Source organism: Panthera pardus, unplaced genomic scaffold (assembly GCF_024362965.1).
Source record: "Panthera pardus isolate Hobbes unplaced genomic scaffold, ASM2436296v1 HiC_scaffold_25, whole genome shotgun sequence".
NCBI classification, from domain to species: domain Eukaryota; kingdom Metazoa; phylum Chordata; class Mammalia; order Carnivora; family Felidae; genus Panthera; species Panthera pardus.
Genome location: NW_026526821.1, coordinates 71,945,230 through 71,968,143, shown reverse-complemented (window position 1 = coordinate 71,968,143; position 22,914 = coordinate 71,945,230). Strand labels below are relative to the sequence as shown.

General features: G+C 38.2%; 2 protein-coding genes across 6 annotated transcripts in view; one reads left to right on the top strand and one right to left on the bottom strand.

Moving 5' to 3' along the window:
- Positions 1–22,914, top strand: part of ASB3 (ankyrin repeat and SOCS box containing 3) — a 113,591-nt gene that overhangs the window by 7,239 nt on the left and 83,438 nt on the right. Inside the window, exons 1-2 of one of the 4 annotated variants that reach the window (XM_053890693.1) lie at positions 19,459–20,385; positions 21,551–21,671. The exons of 1 other annotated variant lie outside the window; for it this stretch is intronic. The gene's annotated coding sequence lies outside the window, so the exon portion shown is untranslated. Of the gene's footprint in view, positions 1–19,458; positions 20,386–21,550; positions 21,672–22,914 lie in introns of those variants that run through there. 2 more of the 4 variants (XM_053890691.1, XM_053890692.1) reach the window with 2 other exon arrangements.
- On the bottom strand, positions 9,150–17,244 carry CHAC2 (ChaC glutathione specific gamma-glutamylcyclotransferase 2). Of its 2 annotated transcripts, XM_019421124.2 has the most exons (3): positions 16,955–17,232; positions 12,253–12,288; positions 9,150–10,200 (listed from the first exon to the last, which is right to left on the bottom strand). In XM_019421124.2, the coding sequence occupies exons 1-3, from the start codon at positions 17,087–17,089 to the stop codon at positions 9,817–9,819; spliced, it is 555 nt and encodes a 184-aa protein (XP_019276669.1). In that variant the 5' UTR covers positions 17,090–17,232; the 3' UTR covers positions 9,150–9,816. The 2 variants fall into 2 exon arrangements, with proteins under 2 accessions (XP_019276669.1, XP_019276734.1); XM_019421189.2 differs by lacking the exon at positions 12,253–12,288 and having other exon boundaries at positions 16,955–17,244.

Genomic DNA, 22,914 nt, shown 5'->3' with positions numbered 1-22,914 from the left:
AAGGGCAAAACCAGTAAAAACAACGACATTTGCTCAGCTGAACAGCTGGTGTGCAGTCTGAGGTTGTGTAGCACTAATTACTCCAGAGGCTGCCGAAGAAGGTAATTGCCCTTTTCTCTTCATTTTCAATACTGATTTTTTCTCCTTCAATTCCTTCTTTGAATATAATTTATTCTGCAGTAATAAGAAAGAAGACATAGGAGAACTGGGATGCACATTTTGGGAAAGATAAAGGAAAAGAAAAGCTTTTGGTTTTTAGACATTTTTTGGTTAAAATATAACACACACAGGTGACAGAATACCAGCAAATACACAGGTGCAGATGTGAATATTGTATTTGTTTCTTAGGCATAGGAGGAAAAAAGGAGAGTGGAAATTTGATTTCAAGCTAGCATGATTCTTTTTTTAATCCCATGCTTTATATTTTTAAGTTTTTACTAAGAATTTTCTGTAAGAATGAATTAAAAAAAATTTTTTTTAAGTTTATTTATTTTGATGGTGGGGGGGAAAGGGCAGCGATAGGGGGAAAGAGAATCCCAAGCTGGCTCTACAGTGCAGAACTGGATGCAGGGCTTGATCTCACACAGTGTGAGAGCTGAAATCAGGAGTCAAATGCTTAACCAACTGGGAGCCACCCAGATGTCCTGTACAAGAATGAATTTTTAAAACTCCAAGTATACAGCAAAGCTGTGTACAATAATACCTATGTTGTATTCTCGCCAAGCCTAAGAAATAACCAAATCCAAAATGTGTCACCTTGAATAAGACCAATGGCCTGGATGTTGAAAAAAGTCAATGACTAAGAATGAAGAGACTCCTATATAACCTAAGATGTATACTACTATCATATCTTAGAAAAATAACAATGATTTCAATTTTTACTGTTTATTTACCTTTATTCCCTTTCCAGTCAAAGTTCATGACTTGCGTTTGATTGTTGTCTTAAAGTCTACCATAGCAGCCCTCCTTTGCTGTATATTTTAGGGCACACTATTGTTTTTTGTTCTACTATGAAAGAAAGTAACTGCTGCCACTTAAACTTATGATGTGCTATCTAGTTTCAGGTGTACTCCAGTTGCTCAATATTTTTTTAATGTTTATTTATTTATTTTTGAGAGAGAGAGAGAGAGAGAGTGAGCGTCTGAGCAGGGGAGGGGCACAGAGAGGGGGACAGAGGACCTGAAGTCGGCTCCTCACTGATCAGAGAGCCTGATGTGGGGCTCGAACTCATGAACTGCGAGCCCAGGACCTGAGCCGAAGTCAGAGGCTCAACCGACAGAGCCACCCAGGCACCCCTCTAGTTGCTCATTTTTCATGGTTGCAGTGTCTTTATGAACTTCTTTTAGGATAGCACTTATAAATTTTAAACATTTATCTTCTGTTCCCAGAAATAGCGGTACTTCCTTCAGGTTAGTTGTTTATTTTCATCCTTTTCTCTTGTGCCTTTGCTTTTCCTTAAAAAAAAAGAAAAAAGAAAAAAAAAGGTTCTTGAGCTCTTTGTAAATGAGCATGGTATTAATTGCTGGGCCTCACTTTAGGGTCCATGGATGAAATGCAGGAAAAGAGCTGCTTCTCCCCTGTCTGCCTCTAGCCTATGGCCAAATAAGGAAGGCTTTGTTGGGGAGTATGAGGATGCTCTAATGCTTTCAGGGTAGATTGCTCAATTAAGAAAAACAAATGTGGTTTTAGCTAGAAACCAACACAGTTGCTGATAGACCTTCTTTGTGTAAAGGAATGGGGTAAGAGGTTTGGCTTGGCTGTTCCATATACATATTTTAATCATCCTGATTTTAATCCTACAGCCCCCTCCTTTCTATTCCTGTTTTCATGTTTGGTAGTTCTCCAGGTTCTGGTGCCAGGAATGGCTTCTCCATGGGTGCAGCTTCTTGTGCCTGTGTGCATGTTCTAGATTGCAGTTTTTTTCTGCACTGGCTTAATCCCCAATATAATCCCATCTACTTTTTCTCTTCTGGAATGAATGAATACATTTTAGTGGAATTTTGATAGAAGTGGAGGAAAATTAATGTCCTTAGTTTATCTCACACAGAGTAGATAATACATAGATATTTGTTGAATAAATCGATTAATGCTGTTGAGAAAACTGGGCAAAGCATACTTTTGTCTAAGTTAAAAAAATTATGGCTGTAGGATATGGATAATTAAATGAATCCGTTTCTTTTTTTTTATCCTTTAATTGATTCTATTTTAGGAGGAAATCTCATTGAAGTTAAAACACCAGTGGAGGTACAAAATGAGAAAGCTGCCATCTCTCACGATTTTTTAAAAAATTAAAGCCCTTAATTTCATTTTGTTCCTTTTTAGTGTTTAGCATAGTGCCTGGCATGTTGTAAGTATTCAATAAATGATAGTTATTATTATTATGTTTGTTTAACTCAAACTCTTTTTGTCTCTCATTTTCATCATCCAAGAAAATGGGGATTAATATATGTAAAATACCTGGAACAGATTTTGGCATATGTAGTATTTGCTACATAAGGTTAATTATCATTCTTTGATCCATGAACAACTGTTTATTTTTTTCTATGAGGCTTTCATTGATCTTAATTAGTTTTAATTAATAATGTGCCAGTCTGTATTCTGTTTGTATTAAAAAAATTTTTTTTTAATGTTTATTTATTTTTGAGAGAGACAGAGACAGAGCGTGAGCAGGGGAAGTGCAAAGAGTGAGAGGGAGACGCAGAATCTGAAGCAGGCTTCAGGCTCTGAGCTGTCAGCACAGAGCCTGACGCAGGGCTCGAACACGTGAACCATGAGATCATGACCTGAGCTGAAGTTGGATGCTTAACTGACAGAGCCACCCAGGCGCCCCTGTATTCTGCTTGTATTTTATGTCACAGCCTTTATGTTGAATTAAATTGACTTGCTTTTTTTTTTTTTTAAGTTTATGTATTTTGAGGTGTGGGGAGGAGGGCAGAGAGAGAGGAAGAGACAGAGAATACCAAGCAGGCTCCCCACTGTCCCTACAGAGCCTGATGCAGAGCTAGAACTCAAAAACTGAGATCATGACTTGAGCTGAAATGGAGTCGGCCTTTTTACCGACTGAGCTACCTAGGCACCCCGTGGTTTGCTTGATTGTATGTCTCTCCACCAAATGTGGTTCTTTTTTTTTTTTTTTATGTTTATTTATTTATTTGAGAGAGAGAGAGAGAGAGAGACAGAGTGGGGGGGGGGGGAGGGCAGAGAGAGAGAGATCACAAGCAGGGGAAGGGCAGAGAAAGAGGGAGATGCAGAATTTGAAGCAGGCTCCAGGCTCCAAGCTGTCAGTGCAGGGCTCGAACCCATGAGATCAGGACCTGACCTGAGCCAAAGTCGGATGCTTAACTGACTGAGCCACCCAGGTGCCCACATTTGGTTCTTGATAGCTGGTAACTATCTTTTTTATTTTGGTAGTCTTGTTGCATCGTCATGGCTTGCCACATAACATGAGTCCCTCATTTTTGCTGGGTCTTAATTGATGAGGAGGATAGTGTGACTGGAGCATGGGGTAGGGTGTATTATTGGGAAGTGGAATGTGACAAATATGCTGATAACAGATTATAAATAGTTGAATAACAGATAAAAGAATTTGAAGTTTAGTATGCAGTGGAAGGCATTTTTGATTATTGATCAGGTTACTTTCCTATTTTACAAAGATAATTGAGTGCAGAGTAGAGAATGTATTGGAAAGAAGAAAAGAGATTAGAGGTTAAGTGAGAAGGTGGCTCCAGATATAAGGTGCCCCTACAATGAAATGTTATTCTCTTTTGGCCTTATTGATATCAGGTGCTTGCTTAGTAGTGTCTCGTGCATTAATCATAAAGGATGAAACTGAGATCTTTGAGTTAAATCAGGAAGGGATTATTGGAGACTTGAGACTACACTGATTATGTGAGCACAGCAAGAGTAAAAGGAGATTGGAGGGGCATTAAGAAGAGTTGATAAGGAAGTAGAATATGATAGTTAAAAAAAATTCTGTTACACACACACAATGGAATATTACTCAGCCATAAAAAAGAATGAAATCCTGTCATTTGCAAGAATGTGGGAGCTAAAGAGTATTAAGCTAAGAAAATAAGTCAGAGAAAGACAAATATATGATTTCACTCATGTGGAATTTAAGAAATAAAACAGATGAACATAGTGGGGGAAAAAGAGAGGCAAACCAGGAAATAGACTCTTAACTCTACAGAACAAATTGAGAATTTTGGGAGGATTGGTGGCTGGGGGAATGGGTTAAATGGATGTTTAAGGAGGTGCTTAATGAGGATTAAGGAATGTACTTGTGATGAGCACTGTGTGTTGTATGGAAGTGATGAATCACTAAATTGTACACCTGAAACTACTGTTACACTATATGTTAACTAATGGATTTAAATAAAAACTTGAAAAAAAAATTCTGTGAAGGATAGGAAAGTTGAAAGAATAAAGAAAATTACAGGGTCAAGTGGTGGTTTTTCCAGTTACAGAATGTGTGTATGTACGTTGTTAAAGTTTTATAAAGACAAGAAGGTTCAGTACAATTAAACCACCAAGAGATTAGTGCTAAACTACATAATATTTGAGAGACAGAAAGAGTGCAAATGGGAGAGGGGCAGAGGGAGCAGGAGACACGGTATCTGAAGCAGGCTTCAGACTCTGAGCTGTCAGCAAAGAGCCCGACATGGGGCTTGAACTCATGAACTGTGAAATCATGACTTGAGCCGAAGTTGGATGCTCAACAGACTAAGCCACCCAGGTGCCCCAACTATATAATATTTTAGAAAGGGAAAATGAAATTTAAGAAGAATGAAAACACCCTGAAATTCACTAAAGCTTATTTTCATCATATAAACTTGACATACAGAATAATAATTTTAGTAGTTGTCTCTGGAGGAGTTAAAATTTAAAAATTACAAAATCATTCCACTAACTTTTGAGTTTTTAATATATGCTTAGGGTGAATTTATTTTAAGCCTTTAGAAACGCATAAAAAGAGATTGTTAAGAGCTGAATAAATACACAGAAAATATAGTCACAGTATTTCTGGTGAGAAAAGATAAGCATAATTGGAATATTTCATATGTAGATTTCTTTTAAGTTTATTTATTTTGAGAGAGAGTGCACGTGCATGCTCGTGTGGCAGGGGCAGAGGGAGAGAGAGAGATTGTCAGTTCAGAACCCGATGTAGGGCTCAAACTCAAGAACTGTGAGATCATGACCTGAGCTGAAATCAAGAGTCAGAGACTTAACCAACTGAGCCACCCAGGCACCCCTCATATGTAGATTTTTAACATATGATGAGGGGGAATTAAGAATTGTAAGTGCATGTATCATATGACTGAGTTTGAAAGAATCAGGGATGGTACATTATAGGAGTATGATGCATTGATATTCATAGCTGCTCCCAAGTTATAATTTAAAAGCTATGTATCCATGGAAAAGAGAAATCTAATAGAATGAAATGTTGACTATAAAATGTTTGAATAATATCTAATAGATCAAATATGGTTCTTAAATTATAGGCATGATTGATCTCATTATGAATCTCAAAGAGATACTAAAACCATGGTAATCTGAATATATAATATAAAGTAATATTAGGTAATACATATTATTACATCAGGTATTATATAATGCTTCACACATGTTAAAATTAAATAAGCACCTTCAAAATGTAAAACAATCATTTCAGGTACTTTATTAGTTGAAAATGAAAAAAATTCCTTTTTAAGATGAAATGCGTATCTGTAGACAATGGCCACATTTCAAAAATCAGTCTTTTTAAAAATTAAAAAAAAATTTTAATCTTTTTTTAAATGTTTATTTATTTTTGAAGGAGAGAGAGAGCATGAGCGGGGAAAGAGCAGAGAGAGAGAATCTGAAGCAGGCTCCAGGCTCTGAGCTGTCAGCACAGAGCCCGATGTGGGGCTTGAACTCACAAACTGTGAGATCATGACCTGAGCTGAAGTCAGACGCTTAACCAACTGAGCCGCCCAGGTGCCCCTTTATTTTTTAATTTTTAAAAAGTTTTATTTATTTTGAGAGAGACAGAGCATGAGTGGGGTAGGGGCAGAGACAGAGAGAATCTCAAGCTAAGTTGTCAGTGCAGAACCTGATGTGGGGCTTGAACTCCTGAAACTGTGAGATTACCTGAGACAAAATCAAGAGTTGGACATTTAGCCAACTGAGCCACCCAGGCACCCTAGTCTTTTTTTGTTTTAATGTTTGTTTGCTTATTTATTTGTTTTGTTTGTTTATTTATTTAGAGTACGTGTACAAGCAGGGGAAAGGCAGAGAGTGAGGAAGAATCCCACTCAGTGTCTGAGCTGTTAGCACAGAGCCCAATATGGGGCTTAAACTCCCAAAACTGAGATCATGACCTGAGCCTAGATCAAGAGTCAGGCACATAACTGACTGAACTGCTAAGGTGCCCCTAAAATTGGTCTTTTGTACTTTCAAATATTCAAAGATGACATCATAACCTTTGTTTCCCTAAATGATAACTTTTTATCTGTGGAGGTGGTATTTAGATGGGATTTACCATTCTGGGTAGATTGAAGAGTGATTGTTGGAAACATAATAGTGGCCTACAGGAGTAGAAAGACCTACTTTAAAAAATCTCCATTAGAGATTTATATTAAGAGTTTCTTTCTTTTTTTTTTTTTTTTTTTTTAAGAATTTAGTATGGCCTTTTTCTTTTCTTTTTAAAATTTTTTTTAATGTTTATTTTTTTTGAGAGAGACAGAGTGTGAGCAGGCGCGGGGCAGAGAGAAAGGGAGACAGAATCCAGAACAGGCTCCAGGCTCTGAGCTGTCAGCACACAGCCCAACGCGGGGCTCAAACTCACAAACTGTGAGATCATGACCTGAGCTGAAGTTGGACGCTTAACCGACTGAGCTACCAGGTGCCCCTTCTTTTTCTTTTTTAATGTTTATTGATTTTTGAGAGGGAGAGAGAGACAGAGAGACAGAGTGCAAGCAGGGGAGGAGCAGAGAGAGAGGGAGACACAGAATCCCAAGCAGGCTCCAGGCTCTGGGCTGTCAGCATAGAGCCTGACGTGGGGCTCGAACTCATGAAATGTGAGATCATGACCTGAGCCAAAGTCAGATGCTCAACCGACTGAGCCACCCAGGCGCCCCTAAAAGTTTCTTAATGTAGTGTTTACACTCATACTTCTCTTGAATTCCTAAAATTTGAAACCTAATATTTGTACTCTGAGGAAAGAGAGTCTTTGAGTTTTGTGTGTAATTAGCAAAGAATGAGAAAAAATGTCTTGAAAGTAAGACCCAAGGACTGTAAAGACAGACAGTTTTGCTAACAAAAGTTAGGCTTTAGGTAACTTGATACCTTTTCATTCCTGCTAACTTAGAGGCTTTAAACCCTAGCTTCTAACTCAGTACTATTTAACTTCTCCATTTTAGTCATGTTTCTCCCTATCCCAGGAAAATTAACATCCCTTATTTCTGAGCTCTTTGGAATATGGCTTCCCTATAAATGCTGATGGCATATCATATTTATAGTTACATATTTTCTAACTTGTGACTGAAAGCCTAGAAAGACAACAAATGGGCATCCCAAAGTTACCCCTTGCTCTTTATATTCTGTAACAATTATATATTAAATGGTAGAAGAATCACTTTGGGGAGGTCACACACTCTTTTGGACTTAGGTTTGTTTGTAAAATGAAAGGCTTTTTATCATTGAATTCACCTATGTGGGTCTTGGATAGGCTCATTATATTTGTGGGAATCTATATACATCTATAAAAATGAACTTTAACGGGATGCCTGGGTGGCTCAGTCGGTTGAACGTCTGATTTTTGATTTCGGCTCCATGATCCCAGGGTCATGGGATCGAGCCCTGTGTCGGACTCCTCGCTGAGTGTGAAGCCTGCTTAAGATTCATTCTTTATCTCCCTTTGCCCCTCTCCCCCACTTGCATGTGCTCTCTCTCAAATTAAAAAAGATTCAGACTTAAAAAAAAATCAACATCTTTATGTAACAAGGTACCTATTTCATTATATAAAAACAGTTAATCTTGTTTACCTCCTGGAAAAAAGATGCTGTATAGTAAAGATGGTGAAGTTCAGGTGGGTTTTTAAATATATCATAGAAAGATCTAGTGCTTTTAGAGTGAGAGAGAGACCTGGATTTCTGCTACTTAACAGATAAGTAACTGCAGGATAGTATGGAAACAAGCTCAGAGGAGTTACCCAGAAAATGCTTCCATATGTAAAGTGCCCAGCATATCCTTATGAGATGATCATTAATGTTAATGATCATTAATATTAAGTACCTTTTCTTGTTTTACAGGACAAGTGAAATGCTTTCTAGAAAACTAATAATGAAAATGTTGGGAAAATATTTAAAATAGTTACAGAGCTGAGTAAATTACTAAGTTCGGTGTTACTAAATAGAAAAACATGGAAAGGGCTACTTCCCCTGCTATGTAGGACAACTTTATTTAATGTGAAACTTTTCTGCCCCTGCCCTGCTTGCTATCTCTCAAAAATAAATAAACACTAAAAAAAAAAAAAAAAAAAAGAAGAAGAAAGAAAGAATCTTGATTAGGGGCACCTGGCTGGCTCAGTCAGAAGAGTGTGTGATTCTTTATCTTGGGGTTGTGAATTCAAGCCCCATGTTGGGTGTAGAGATTACTTAAAAATAAAGTCTTAAAAAAAAAAAAAAGAAAAAATAATCTTCATTAGAATCAAGATCAATTCTACATGAGTTAATCTTACACATTTTAAAAAACTACAATTCTTTTTTCTTTCATGTGTATTTTGAGAGAGAAAGAACGCACAAGTGAGCAGAGGAGGGACAGAGAGAGACAGAATCCCAAGGAGGCTCTGCGCTGTCAGCACAGAGCTGGACACAGGGCTCCATCTCACGAACCATGAGATCATGACCCGAGCCAAGATCAAGAGTTGGATGCTTAACCTACTGAGCCACCCAGGTGCCCCTAAAAAACTGTAATTCTAAAAGTCATTTCAAGCACTAAACTTTCATTATATATATGGTTGTGTTAATTTGTAATATCAGAATGGCCATCTATCTTTTTTTCAAGTTTCACTGTAAGATTAATACAAAGTGAGTGAATGACAGACTACATTTCATCATTTCGTGGATGTGATTGGTACATTGTAAGTTGTGCTTTTTTTTAGCGGAATGTTTTTTTCATTCTAGTAAAATGCATTTATTCAAAAAAGAAGTATAGTACATTATAATTCTAAGGAAATTTTTATATTAAAAATGCCAGTCTTTTTGATTTAAATTGGAAAGGGTCTTATATAATACCTGAACAAGGAAATTCACAATCAAGGTTGAAATCTTGTCTATATTACCATATATTTCTAATTATACATTATTTTAAGATTATATATTCTAAACCATGGTTACAGAATTACTGTACAGAAATATATTGAAGGTATTATCTTTTGGTTTAATTCTCTACAACTTGAAAATAGAATTGTGACATGAAATGACACAATTATTTTTACTCTGAAAATAACAAGCTCTGAACTTCATCCTTCATTGTACTTTTCTAAAGAACTCACTTCTCATGAGCAAGTGTTCAATATTATTTAGCTAGGAAACCATTATATTGTTAAAACTTGAATTTTTCTTTAATTCTATCCCAGTATTTTAAATATTTATGTGTTTTAGGATATGTGCAATTAAACCACACATTTGATCATAGCTTGAATAATACAACATTAAAAATAAATAAGATCTTCAAGTAAACAAACATGTTTCCAAATCATATTGCCAGTGTACACGAACCTATTCTCTGAGGACTAAAAGCTCTGCTTGTTTGAAAAAGTCAATGATTAGGTCTTTATAAGCAATTGAGGTTCTGTTTTCCTTCTAAACGTTCCTTCACTAATTTTTCCAAAGAGAAAAGATGCTCATCTGCATCTTCTGGCACAATGTTCCTAATAGAATTTGCAAGTTCAAAAAGATATTCTGTATTTTTTCCACTTGGACCAGCTGCATTAAAAATTTGTTCAGCAATGTCTTCCAGAGGTGCAGGACCAAGATAATTAGGATTATCACATGTTCCAATATATAGCAACACATTAAATGGTTTTGTTGTGGGATCTTTTGGATAAAAAATGACTGTTGTGGTCCTGTAGCCTCCTTTCTCTCTGAAGTCAAGGTATGCTTTTACTTCTTCTTCCTTTCCTACTGGCAGTCTGTAAGCAACACCCCATACACAACCCTGTTGAAAAATGAAAAGAACGTATTATTTAGAATTTACAGGGCTAAAATAGGTGAAGATATGTTATGCTCTAAGAAAATAGCTGTATATTCTTAGAAGTCAGTGTAGTTTTGATTCACTTAAAGTGCACTGAGGGGTGCTGGGATGGCTCAGTGGTTAAGCATCCAACTTCGGCTCAGGTCATGACCTTACGGTTTGGCCCCACATTGGGCTCCGCGCTGAGCGCCCAGAGCCTGCTTTGGATTCTGTGTCTCTCTCTCTGCCCCTCCACTGCTCACACACTGTCTCTCTCTCTCTCTCTCTCTCTCTCTCTCTCTGTCTCAAAAATAAACATTAATTTCTTTTTTTTTTAAAGCGCACTGGGAGGTACAAACTAAACAATAAAGGAAATCAGCATTTTAAATTCTTCAGTCTGAATAAATAATTTCTTGCACACTAGGATATTTATCATTGTTTAAGTTTTAAAAATCGTATCTTTTAACTAGTGGGACTGAAAAAAAATCAGGTGTTCATTTGGTCATTAAACACAGTTCTAAAGTTTTAAATCCTTAAACATTTCACTGATGGTACAGGACGGTAGTTTCCAAACTGCTTTATGGAGTGTTGTAGCCACTTGGGAGCCTACCTTTGGGGATGTTAAGTGCTGGGTGCTGTCTGGGAGGGCTTTGATACACCAACTTACTTTAGCTAAAACTGAGCGTCACTTATCTTTTTACCGGCTGTTTCCTTATTTACAGAAAGGGGTCTTTGTTTTAAAAGGTCTGTAAGAAAGCAATCAACTACTGAAGGCCACAGCAAGTTCATTTTATTCATTTTTTTCACTGCAGGAGCTTTCAAATATCCTTTGTAAATAATTCCATGCAGAATACTAAATGGCAGTCTCTTTTGTTGAGAGCCCATGAACAAAGTGTCAGTAAAAAAACTGGCTGCAAAGGTTTTTTGGTTTGTTTTTTAGTGTTAATAAAATATCTGATATAAACAGGATTTATTTATAGTTTGTAGTTATAGATTATCTAGTTTTTTCACAACCTTTAATTACTGGCTTTAATTATTAAACTCTAGGTTGCTAAGTATCTTCTTGAGTGAATTTTTTTTTAATGTTTATTTTTGAGAGAGTGCAAGCTGGGAAGGGTCAGAGAGAGGGGGACAGAGGATCCGAAGTGGGCTCTGCACTGACAGGCCGACAGCTAGCCCAGTGTGGGGCTCGAACTCGGGAACGGTGAGATCATAACCTGAGCCAAAGTTGGATGCTCAACCGACTGAGCCATCCGGTGCCCTGTTCTTGAGTGAGTTTAACATTCTGTAGAAACAAAGTGCCGTTTATTGACTTTAATTAAGAGTTACAGTTACCAGTTTGAAGCCATTTTTATAGATGCTTTTCCTAATGTAAATTATGAAAGCATTTCATTATTTCACCATTATTCATTTCCTGTTGATAGCTGCTTGACTTTTGTATATCAAAGTCATTTCCAAAGTTAAATTTTTACCTTCACACTATGAACGTCCGAATCTATACCTCAATGAAATGATTGAAAATATTTAAGAAACAGAGGACTATCAGGTAAATACGTTTTCTAGTGCCCCAAACCTGTTTAAAAACCTGTTGTGCTATTAAAAAATTAGGCAAGAAAGAAAGTGGTAACTCCTGACAGGGAGAGAGAATTTTTGCTGAGAATAGTATACTCCTAGCAAATACAAGAGTTTCAATGGTTCCACTTGATGTGGCAAGTATGGCCAAGTGTGCCTCAGTGGCAGTATGGCTGTCTGAGGCCTAGGGCCATTAATGCCAAATTCTTAGTCAATAAACTCAAGAAAAAAAAAAAAAGACTACATGCCATTTGGTTTTATTTTGTTGTCTACCGGGCATTCTGCATTCCAGCTTTTCCCAACAGTTAAAAAGAAACACAATAAATACAGAGAGGAATTCTAGACCTACTGTTCAAGCTGTCTGTGATGACTGTTAATAAAATTCCATTGATTATTAAAACTGAGAAACATCTCAACATTTTATATGATTAAAGACTACACAAAAAAAGAACAATAATACCATACCCCAGGATCTTCAACAAGAGTCACAACTCTTCCAGGCTGTTTTAAAAAAAGTAAAAAAAACAAAAATTTTTTTTTTCTGAATCAAAGTTTATCAACTAACTGAGCATTACCAATTTATTGTTGACATGGAATATTTTAATTGTTCATACTAAACACCTCCATAAAGTACTCATTTTTATGATAAATTTTCAAGTGAATTAAGAATATACATTATCCAAAGTATCTTGACTTTTCTAAAAGATTCTCTTCAATTTATGTATATTAGCTATATTATATTCACTTAAAAAATGGATATATTAAAAAAAATACCTGTGACTAAGGCTCATGTAAAATGAAAGACAAAGGAAGAAGCAATTATAAAAGTTCTGATCAGATTGCTATAGTTTTATTAGAGAACAAAACATGCTCTTCCAGAGTGCTTTCCTATAATAGGGAAGTAGCCCTCAAACTTTAGTGTAGATCACAATTACATGGAGGGTTGATAAACACACTGCTTATGTACAGTCCCAGAGTTAATGATCCTGTAGATTTGGAGCTGTTTGAGAATTTGCCTTTTTTTTTTTTAAGTACACTTCCTACCTGGTGCCAAAGGCTATGTATCTACTGACATGTTAGCATCATTAGTGAGAATGCTGAATTCTAAGCCACATTTTAACATATTTATTTGCCCATTGTCTGACACACAGGGAGCATAAATAATTCCAGTATTTGTGTCATCTTCATTGCTATTTCCTTCTGGTCTTTGTCCATTTGTATAGACAATTTGTAATCACGGAAAACATGGGATTTGGGATTATGTTTCTTATTTAATTTAATTACATTTTCCTGTTAGTGTTATCATATGTTTTAATAGTTGCATAATATTGTATCATCAATGAGCTATAATTTAAACATTCCTGTGTTGTTGGGGCATTTAGATTTCACCTTTTTTCTATTTAAGATAATGCTATAATGAGGACACATATCTTGGTGTGGGTTATGTAGGCACTTCCATATTACTTTCAATTTCAAGATGAATTAGGAGCTATTTATTGACTACTTAGTGTGTGTTGTAGAGAAGATAAAACCTTAATTCTTGCTTTCAAGAGCTTATATTATAATTCTGGAACACAAACTTAACACATGAAACAGGTAGAGAACACTTAAGGGCTAAGATGTATGGTATGAAGGCAATTAAGAATTTTGAGTCTTGGGTGGTCAGAAAGGAAAACAAAATTCTGGCAAAAGGGCATGATTTACAAGTGCAGGCCTAGAGGCAAGACTACACCAGGCTAAATGTTTGACTAGCAGAGGGTCCCACCTGGAGAGATGATTCAGAAAGATAATTGGAGAAATAGGATAGTCAGATTTGAAGAGCCAGAGTGGAGGTGAAATTAGGGGACAATGGAAAATAAGAAGCCACTGAAATTTGGGAGAAATAGGAAATTAGGAGCTACTGCAGCACTTGACTAGTAGCTGACTGGCATGATAAAAGGTGTTTGGGGAAGATGAGTGCTAAAGTGTATAGTATGGTTAGAGTGGGAAGAAGGTAGACCCTCAGTACGAAATGTTCGTGGTCCTGGTGACAAGTTCTGCACTCCACCTTTCCTTGTCTCCCCTTGTATCCAGCAGTCACCAATTACTGGTAACTGTCTGTTGAATCTTTTTCTGTATGTTGTTCCTCTGTATCCTTCATTTGCTTCCTTAGGGACCTTGCTGCCTGCCTCTAGTTTTGTTTACCTCTAGTCTATTCTCTACTTGGCAGTGGAATGACTTTCTAGTGCAAAAATTGGGTCACTCCTGTGCTTTGAATTTTTTCAGGGTTTTAAAATTCTACAGGATAAAACTAAAAGTTCTCAGCATGATTTAACTACAACCCTTATTTCTTACCACTTTTTCCCTCAATCTGTACTGATTTATTTATAACTTTTACAAACATTCGTATCTTTGGATATACCAGTGCTCAGTATAGAATGCCCTTGCTTTTCTGTCTCTGGGATATCCTCCTGCACTACATCCATAAAGGCTTGGCTGACTCCTCAGGTGACTTTGCAGCAGATTTTTCTCCTAAACTGTGATTTTCCCTTTTATTCACTTCCCTGTGGCACTTGTCAGGTATTGTTTGCATAGCTGTCTCCTAAGTGCTCAGTAGTAATTGTTGAAAGGGGAAGGAGTGGTAGAAAAGTCCTGGACTTAGGTGGTGGCAGCTGAAACAGAAAACAAGAGTACATAGGGACTCATTTTAAGGGGAATATAAAGGACTCCCTCTGACAGCTTATGGAACAGACATGGACTTTTGGCACTGAAAATTTACTTGGAAACATTTTCTAAAATTTATGTTCTTAGTCTCTAAAATACATATATATTATTGAGAAACAATGTATATTTGTAAGTCACATGAAAGGCTTTTGGGGGGACTGAAACTAAAGCAGGGGTCTTTCAAGCTGAATGGTTTGGAGGATATTGTGAAATGAGTCATTATAGATGCTTTCATTGAGTAATGAGTAATTTTTCTGATCTAGATCTAGAAAAGTTAGAGATTTAGTAAATGTTCATGATTATCTCGTGTTAAAATGTTTCTTTTTGAAATTGAAATATATTCTCTCTGCTGTGAAAAATTTTTCACATTTAAATAAATCCTTAATTTGGGTGAGACAGTGCCAGTTTTTTTATATATAAATGAGATGCTTAATAAAACTTAGGAAGAAATTAAAGTTTAATGAAGCTAAAAAGAAACCATAATTGAAGTAGGTTTGGTATTTTTCCCACAAATGTCACATCGCAGCATGTGGAAATGAGCCTAACATTTGTTTAATAATATCACATTTCATATGTAATGATGACTAACTTACTAGGAGCATATGTTGCTATAAAAAACATAGTCCTATAAAACATCCACATCATTCTTCTAATTTGCTGGATATCTTTGTAGCCTTTTGTATTTATATAAGGCTGGTGATCCATTGTAATAAAAAATATTAAAATAATATTCTTTCCAGTTTTAACAAAATATAGTATACTTAAAAAAATACTTAGAGTTTCCTTTAATTTGCTATGATGTATTCTTTAACTAAAAGTAAGTGTAAAACTATTAGCCATTGCAGTCCCCCTGTACCCCATCTTACCTGCCCTATATTTTAGTAAATTTAAGTAAAAAGATACTGGCTTTTATAGCTCCTTTCTTCTTTTAAAGAATCATGAGCTGTTGTATTGACTTGACAACTTCTTATTGTTCTGTTCCAACAGTGTACATATCTCAATATGCTATATAACAAACACATATGTTTTGATTGAAACTAGAATAGTAAAATATGCTATCAAAACATTTGTAAGCATTTAATACTTCGTCATTAAAATTGGAGCCTTTCTTTCTTCAGAATAGAAATTTTAAGTGTTCGTATCTGACAACTCAAAAGGCATTTTACTTCACTTAGAAGTTTTATTTAACTCTTTAAAGTCTTAGACATTGTTTTATAATATATATATTTTTTTAAGATTTTATTTTTAAGTAATCTCTACACCCAGTGTGGGGCTTGAACTTAAAACCCTGAGATCCAGTTGCATGCTCTACCGACTGAGCCAGCCAGGCACCCCCTCTTTTATAATAGTCTAGAAGAAATTTTGGACATGAAGCTCCTGTTGGCTTACAAATGTGCATTTGCCCTAAGTCACTACCGTTTTCCAGTCATCTGCCTACCATATTGTGTTTTGGGGCCAATATTAATTTCTCTTTAAAAAACAGTAATCAAGCTCATACATAGCTCTGAGTACTTTAGAGAACATACAAACAATAAAAAATTTTGTGCACTTCCAAAAGTTAGAAGGTTAAGTAGACCAAGTACAGTATTTAAGTTATCCAAATTGTTACCCACAACCTTGTTTTCCTTGTGGATTGGTTGTTTTGCAGCCAATACAAGGCTGAGCTGCTACTAGTTTTCTAGCACACATATATTGGGATGAAAGTCTTCTAATGACTGAAAAATAGATCAAGGAACTTACATTTCACATTTATAATTTAGAGGAGAAACGTGGAGAAATAAAGATTAAAATAATGCTGGACACAGTAATGGGCACTGTGTTACTCAAGTAACAAACCGAGAACTCAAATATTTAACTTCGCCGATACCTGACAACCAAAGGAAGTGATCACGGTAAGCTCCTTAACAACCGGAGATAATTTTGGAAACTAGTTTCTATGTGACCTTAGATGTCATAAAATAAAACCTTTGGAAATAATATGCTTGTTTAAACTTAAACCAATGAAAGTCTGCCAGAAAGCAGAAATGCCAACAAATTTAATTGCTAAAAAGCTAAAGCTGAATGTGCAGGTTGATTTTAGTATTCAACTCCGTGGTGAAACGGAGATTGATTTTCCCGCCGTTTTTTTTTTTTTTTTTTTAAATGGCAGAGGTCGCTCACAGATGGGGCTTCCTGCCAGCCCATCAGCCTTGGGCGAGCTTGTGTGCCTTTGACCCTGTTTCTTGCTTTCCCAAGAAACTAACCATCAGCGTCTCAAGAGGCTTCGGAAGTAGTGCCCTTGGTTTGGGAGAGAAGTAGAGGACAGATGGAGAGAAAGGTGCACAGATGTAACAGCATTATTCCTAACTTTCTTGCTCGGTCATCGTAAATGTTGGGGTGGAGGTCCAGCAGAGTTGGACCGCGAGTTGGGTGGGAAGCGGCGCTCCGAAGGCAGTTAAGGGTGGGGGGCTGACTGGCGCCTCACCTTGCCCGGGACCCCGCGGTGGTCGGTGCTCCCCTGCCAGAAGCGCCTGTTGTAGCCTGTGATGTATCCAACCAACTTGTCCTGATAGGGGAAGTCCACTTTCCAGATCAGGGACCCGTAACCAAAAACCCACATCCTTTCCCTTGCTCTTCCGCTGTGACGGCGGTCAACCCTCAGCTCTGGTGTCTACGGTGCCGGCACCAGCGGGAACTGCAGCCTCGCCGACGCTAGTAACCGGCTGCGAGGGCGCAGGCGCAATGGCCACGCTGCGCAAAGCACACTGGGACGTGTAGTTCGAGGGATGTATTCCGACTTCGTCAGTCAACGTTATTCTGTTTCCTTGCTTGGGGTATCAAGAACGATTGACCTTCGGTTCGCTAAGCAGTGGGTTCTTTTTCAGCCTCTGTAAGTCACCCTAACCTCCTGTTGCGCATGTGCACTGGACTACAATACCCACAATCCCTTTATGGGATTTGTGGCTCAGAGGTTGGAACTGTGTGCTGTTTTCGAACGCATTCAAGGAGAAGCGGAAGGGCAGACTCGCGCCTGGTGTCGCGGCCGGTGTGGTGTAGATAACGGGGAAGAGACCTACAGGCACCGCGGTTGTGTCACGTAGGAAGACATTTTGTTCTGCTTTGGAATTGGGTTTTTGTCCATTTAACAGCAGCCAGAGGAGCGCAAGTTGTGAATGCCGCATTTGACTTTACACCTAAGAAACTCACCTTTCTCATAAAAGCGGGAAGTTTACGAGAGAAGTTTTACGCCTGCGGAAGAGCTACTAGTGCTTCAGCTCATATCAATTTTACGCGCTAAACGACCTTATTTATCTTTAGCATTATCAGCAGCTCAGAAAAGGTTAGGCGAAGGTTTTTGCCTTATGTACAGGCTGTAGTAGCGGTATGTGGAACCTGAAATTGTGTACAGAATTTGGGTTCTGTGCATTCTGGGGAGAAGCTTTATAGCTTTCATGAGTTTCTCCAACAGGTGAAGATCCTAAAAAAATGGTAAGGTCTGCAGCCTAGCGCCACTGCTCCAAAATATTGTTTAGGAGGCGCACTCAGACTATCATGCTGTGTTTCTGTATGTGAAAATAGAAGCCTTAGCAAATCCTTGTTTCTTGAGATTTTTTTAATGTTTATTTTTTTGAGAGAGAAGAGCGAGCGTGTGGGAGAGCGGCAGAGAGAGAGAGAGAGGGAGACACAGAATCTGAAGCAGGTTCCATGCTGTCAGCACAGAGCTGGAAGCCGGGCTAGAACCCACAAACTGCGCTATCATGACCTTAGCTGAAGTCAGATGGTTCACCAGCTGAACCACCCAGTCACCCCTTTCTTGAGGATTTCTATTTCATCGTCCTTAGCTATATAAAAGAATACTAAGACACCCGGGTTCAGAGTATTATTTGAAGTGTTAAGAAACCAGCAAGAAACTGCTACAAAGAAAAACATTTTCAGAATAACCAGGCCTTAGGGTACCTGGGTGGCTCAGTAGGTTAAGCTTTTGATTTCAGCTCTGGTCTTGATCTCCAGGTTGGTGAGTTCCAGCCCCGCCTTTGGCTCTGTGCTGACTGCTCAGTCTGGAGGCTGCTTTGGATTCTGTGTCTCCCTTTCTCTCTGCCCCTCCCTCTCCTTCTCACAGTCTGTCTCTCTCTCTCTCTCTCTCTCGCAAAAAATAAACATTAAAAAATTTTTTATATAAAAACATTACAGAATAACCAGGTCTTTTTATATATTCTCCAAGATTAAGTGTCACATCGCTTGGGATGCAGAAAATTTTGAAAAAAAGTATCTGACCATTCATATACTTGCCATGTGGATCCAAAAATTGACATTTTGCCACAATTAATTTATTTCTTTTTTCTCTATATATGCTTTTTAATCTAAAACATTTAAAGTAAGTTGCATTTGTTACTTTTCATTGCTATGTACTTAAAGAATAAGGACTTTCTCCTAATAACCATAATGCCATTTCTAAGGAAATTAGCAGAATTACATAATCAAATATCTATTACATACTCAGATTTCCTTGTCTTATAATTGCTTTCTGTAGCTGATACTAAATTTTTTTTTTTTTAATTCTTGAGAGAGAGAGAGAAAGAGAACATTAGCTAGGGAGAGGGGTGGGCGGAGGAAGAGAGAGAGAGAGAGAGAGAGAAAGAGAGAATCCCAACCTGGCTCCACACTCAGCACAGAGCCCCGACGAGGGGCTCAATCCTGCAACCCTGGGATCTAGACCTGAGCCGAAATCAGGAGTCAGACTCTCAACCGAGTGAGCCACCCAGACACCCCTGTAGCTGATATTTTGATATTTTTTTTCACCATCCAGGATCCAGTTGAGGTTTATACATCACTTTTGGTTGTTTGACTTTATGCTTTTATTTAGTCAAGAGCATAGGAAAATTTCTGTAAAAGGAGATTTTACATACTGTTGATGCATGTGAACTAGTTGGTATTAAGGTTTGAGGGGAATGGTGATAGTACGTTTCTTTTGGCTTCTTCCCTTTAGAAGCTCAAAGATACTACCCAGTTCTGATATTTTTTCAGGTTATTTCCTGTTAATCTAGATCCATTAACAACATTTGTAATTATGAGGAAGGCCAGGTAGATTCGGAAAGGGATTCATACTTGTTTTCACTTGAATGCTATTCTTTAATGTCTTTGGAGGAGTATTCTTATGCATGTGCTTGTGTTTTTCCTACATAGAAAGAATTTTTTCTTGTATCAGATGAATATGCTTATAAATTGCCATAAATTGTGTGGTCTGTTCTTTTTTTGTGAAATTTGGATATAATGGCCTTAGCTGGAAGTTAGCATTGATGAGGGAGCATAAGGCTAGCTAAGGGCCAAGCACAAGCTAGCACCACCCCCCTGCCCCCAAATATGTGATATCCCTCAGGCACTCTTGGCTGCCCAAAAACAAAGGAAAAAAAAACAAATGGTTAACTGATAGAGATCACAGTCATACAGGACATGGGTCTCCATCAGTTTACAAATACCTTGGTACAATTACAAAAAGGGGGCAATTTTATCAATAGCCTGAAGTCCAGGAACTCCCTACTATCATAATGTTAATGCTTTGTTAGAGGGAAAAGCAATCTTAGTTTGACAATAGCTAGGCCTCCATGGATTTTGTGAGTCTTTAGAATATGAAAATCCCATTGGAAACTTCCCCTTGACTTTACTTCCCACACAACTCCCAGGTATATAACCAGTCACTCTTCACAACCTCAGTGCAGCTCTTTCTGCCCACAGCTCTGTCCCTGTATTTTAGTAAAATCACCTTTTTGCACTCAAGTTGTCTTCAAGAATTTTTTCTTGGCCGTCAGCTCTGAACCCCCACCATCACCACTAAACCTCATCAGCATGGTTCAACAAAATGTAGCCTGGCATTCAGGGTTCTCCATAGTTTGGCCTTCAGCTACCTCTGTGTGAGAAGTAAGTGAGATGATTCATTTTCAGAAATATCAAATAAAAGTTGGGCTGTTTAGTTAACAATAGGTTCACAACTTACTGGAATTATGTATGATTCCTCCCCCCACCCCGCCTCAAGGAGTCCCAAACCCTTAGACCCTTCACTTCCTGGTTCTTCCCTTTTACATTTCTGGGGCTTATTTTTACAGGCTTTGCAAAGAGTCCAAGCCAAAGAACTGAAGTCTCTGTGCCTCACCTAAAGGAATGTACATTTGTTCCAATCAGATTACTTTTTTTTTTAAAAGGCTTGCTCTTTCTTTCTTTCTTATTTATTAAACAATTTAACATATACCATCGTGTGAATTTAAGGTGTACAATGTATTAGTTTGACACATTTCTATATTTTAATATGATTCTTGTTATAGTAGTATTTATCACATTATACAATTATAATACCATATTGTTGTCTGGATTCATTATACTGTTCATTAGATCTCTATGGCTAATTTACTATTCATTGCAAGTTTGTACCCTTAGGCAACATCAATTTTATTACCGACGCCCTCCCTGGAAACCACTATTTTATTCTGTTTTTTTCCAAATTTGGCTTTTTTAGATTCCACATAAAACTGGTATCATATAGTACTTGCCTTTCTCTTTCTGACTTATCTGACATTATTTCATAATGTGCTCAAGGTCTATCCATGTTGTCACAAGTGGCAAGATACCTTCCTTTTTTGTGGCTGAGTGATATTCCATTGTATGTATTTACCACATCTTTTTTTTTTTCAATTTATTTTTTTTAACTTACATCCAAGTTAGTTAGCGTATAGTACAATAGTCAGATTACTTTTTGCCTTACTTGGCATAGGTGACATCCAGGTAAGGCTATAACCTCTGTAGTACTCAGCCCATGAGGAATGATGGGAGGGACTTCACCTTAGGAGATAAATTGACTGCTGTAACTGCCCCAAGTGTGCCTGTCCATATTGCTCTTGCAAGAACATTGATCAAAGCCTCACTTCACTGTGCCCCCCGAGTCTCCGGGTCCCTCCTTTGATTGGGTCAGCAGGCATATTTCTCACATTTGGGGGCTTGCCCAGGATTCACCTCTACCCGTGGGGTCTAGGTCCTCCTGCGAGAGAGGAGACATCTCCCACCCCGGTTTGCGTGCCCTTTCCACGGACAGGCCCCTGGTCCCTGTAGAATCCATGGAGCTCAAGATTTTTGCATTCGGAGACAGAAGAAGTGACCCTGGGGAAAGCAAAAAAGGCACCGCGGCAACCTGGTAACTCTGTGCACAGACCAAGGTAGGAAAATTGGACTATAAGTATTGCCTGGGGGATGGGAAATTGTGAGAGGCTGAGTGTGTGTGACTGAGACCTATTCTAGATATGAAGGGAATGTGGAGTCTAGATCTGTGGTTCAGTTCTCCCGCAAAGAAAACAGGTGGAGATGGACAAAGTTGGTTCTGGAGAGTACAGGAAACCTCCATTAAGGGGCCTTTGGTGCCCCCAGGGAAACTCAGGAGCAGGAACTAGCCTGGTCTAGGATGGGGAACAAAAATTCTAAGCCTAGGGGTAAGGGAAGAGAAACCCACAAAGAGGTGGGGTCTCTTCATATTCCCTCAGATAGTCTACTGTAGTACAGAGAGGATACAGGGAATAAGGACAAACATAAAATGATCAAATTCTGCTGCTTTGTTTGGACTAAAGACCCAGTTAAAGGGCCATCTGTTTTTTGGCTCAGAGGAGGACTGGGTCCATCAGGCCCTAGTCCATTATGCAAATGATAAAAGTTCTAGTACACTGGAGGAAAAGGATTATGCTGAGACTGAGGAAACATGGGATCTTCATCAGTCCCCAAGGACTCTCCTTGGAATGCCTTCTAACCCATTGGAATGAATTCATATTGCAAGGTTGAAAAAACAAACAAACTCATCTTTTGTAATACTGGCCTCAATACTCCTTAGGAGATGAGAAAAAAAAAAAAAAAGGTCTATTAACGGGACACTAATGATTGTCTAAACCGGCCTCCTCTGGTTGCTGGTGGAGATGTATGTGGGGCATTCTCCCTCATTCATTTCCTGGGTTAATGACTATGATAATCAGAGCCAATTGTCTGTGGTTAGTCTATCTCAGGAGAGAGACTTTAAGGAATAATCCCAAGCAGCTGCTGAAACTCCTTCCTTTTGAGGAAATTCCCTGTCTTCTCAGGCCTGACATAGACTCCATATTTCCACTTTGGTGGGGAAAAAAACCCCAAACAAACATGGTACCTGCTCCTCTGTCCAAGCTGACAACCAGAATCATTCTCTGCCTTCTGCTAGCACCTGTCCTCTTCTGCCTTCCCCTTCCCCTCCTCCTGATTCTGCCCCACCTAAGGGTGAGGTCTGCATAACTGATTCTATATACTCCTTGGTGACTTCAGCATCATTGGCTCCTCCTCACACCCTCATTGTCAAGGAATGAAGAGCACCCACTTGAACCATCTACTTCAGATTCCCCCACTGGTGTCCCTGGTAAAAACCGACAATGGGGAGCAAGTGATTGA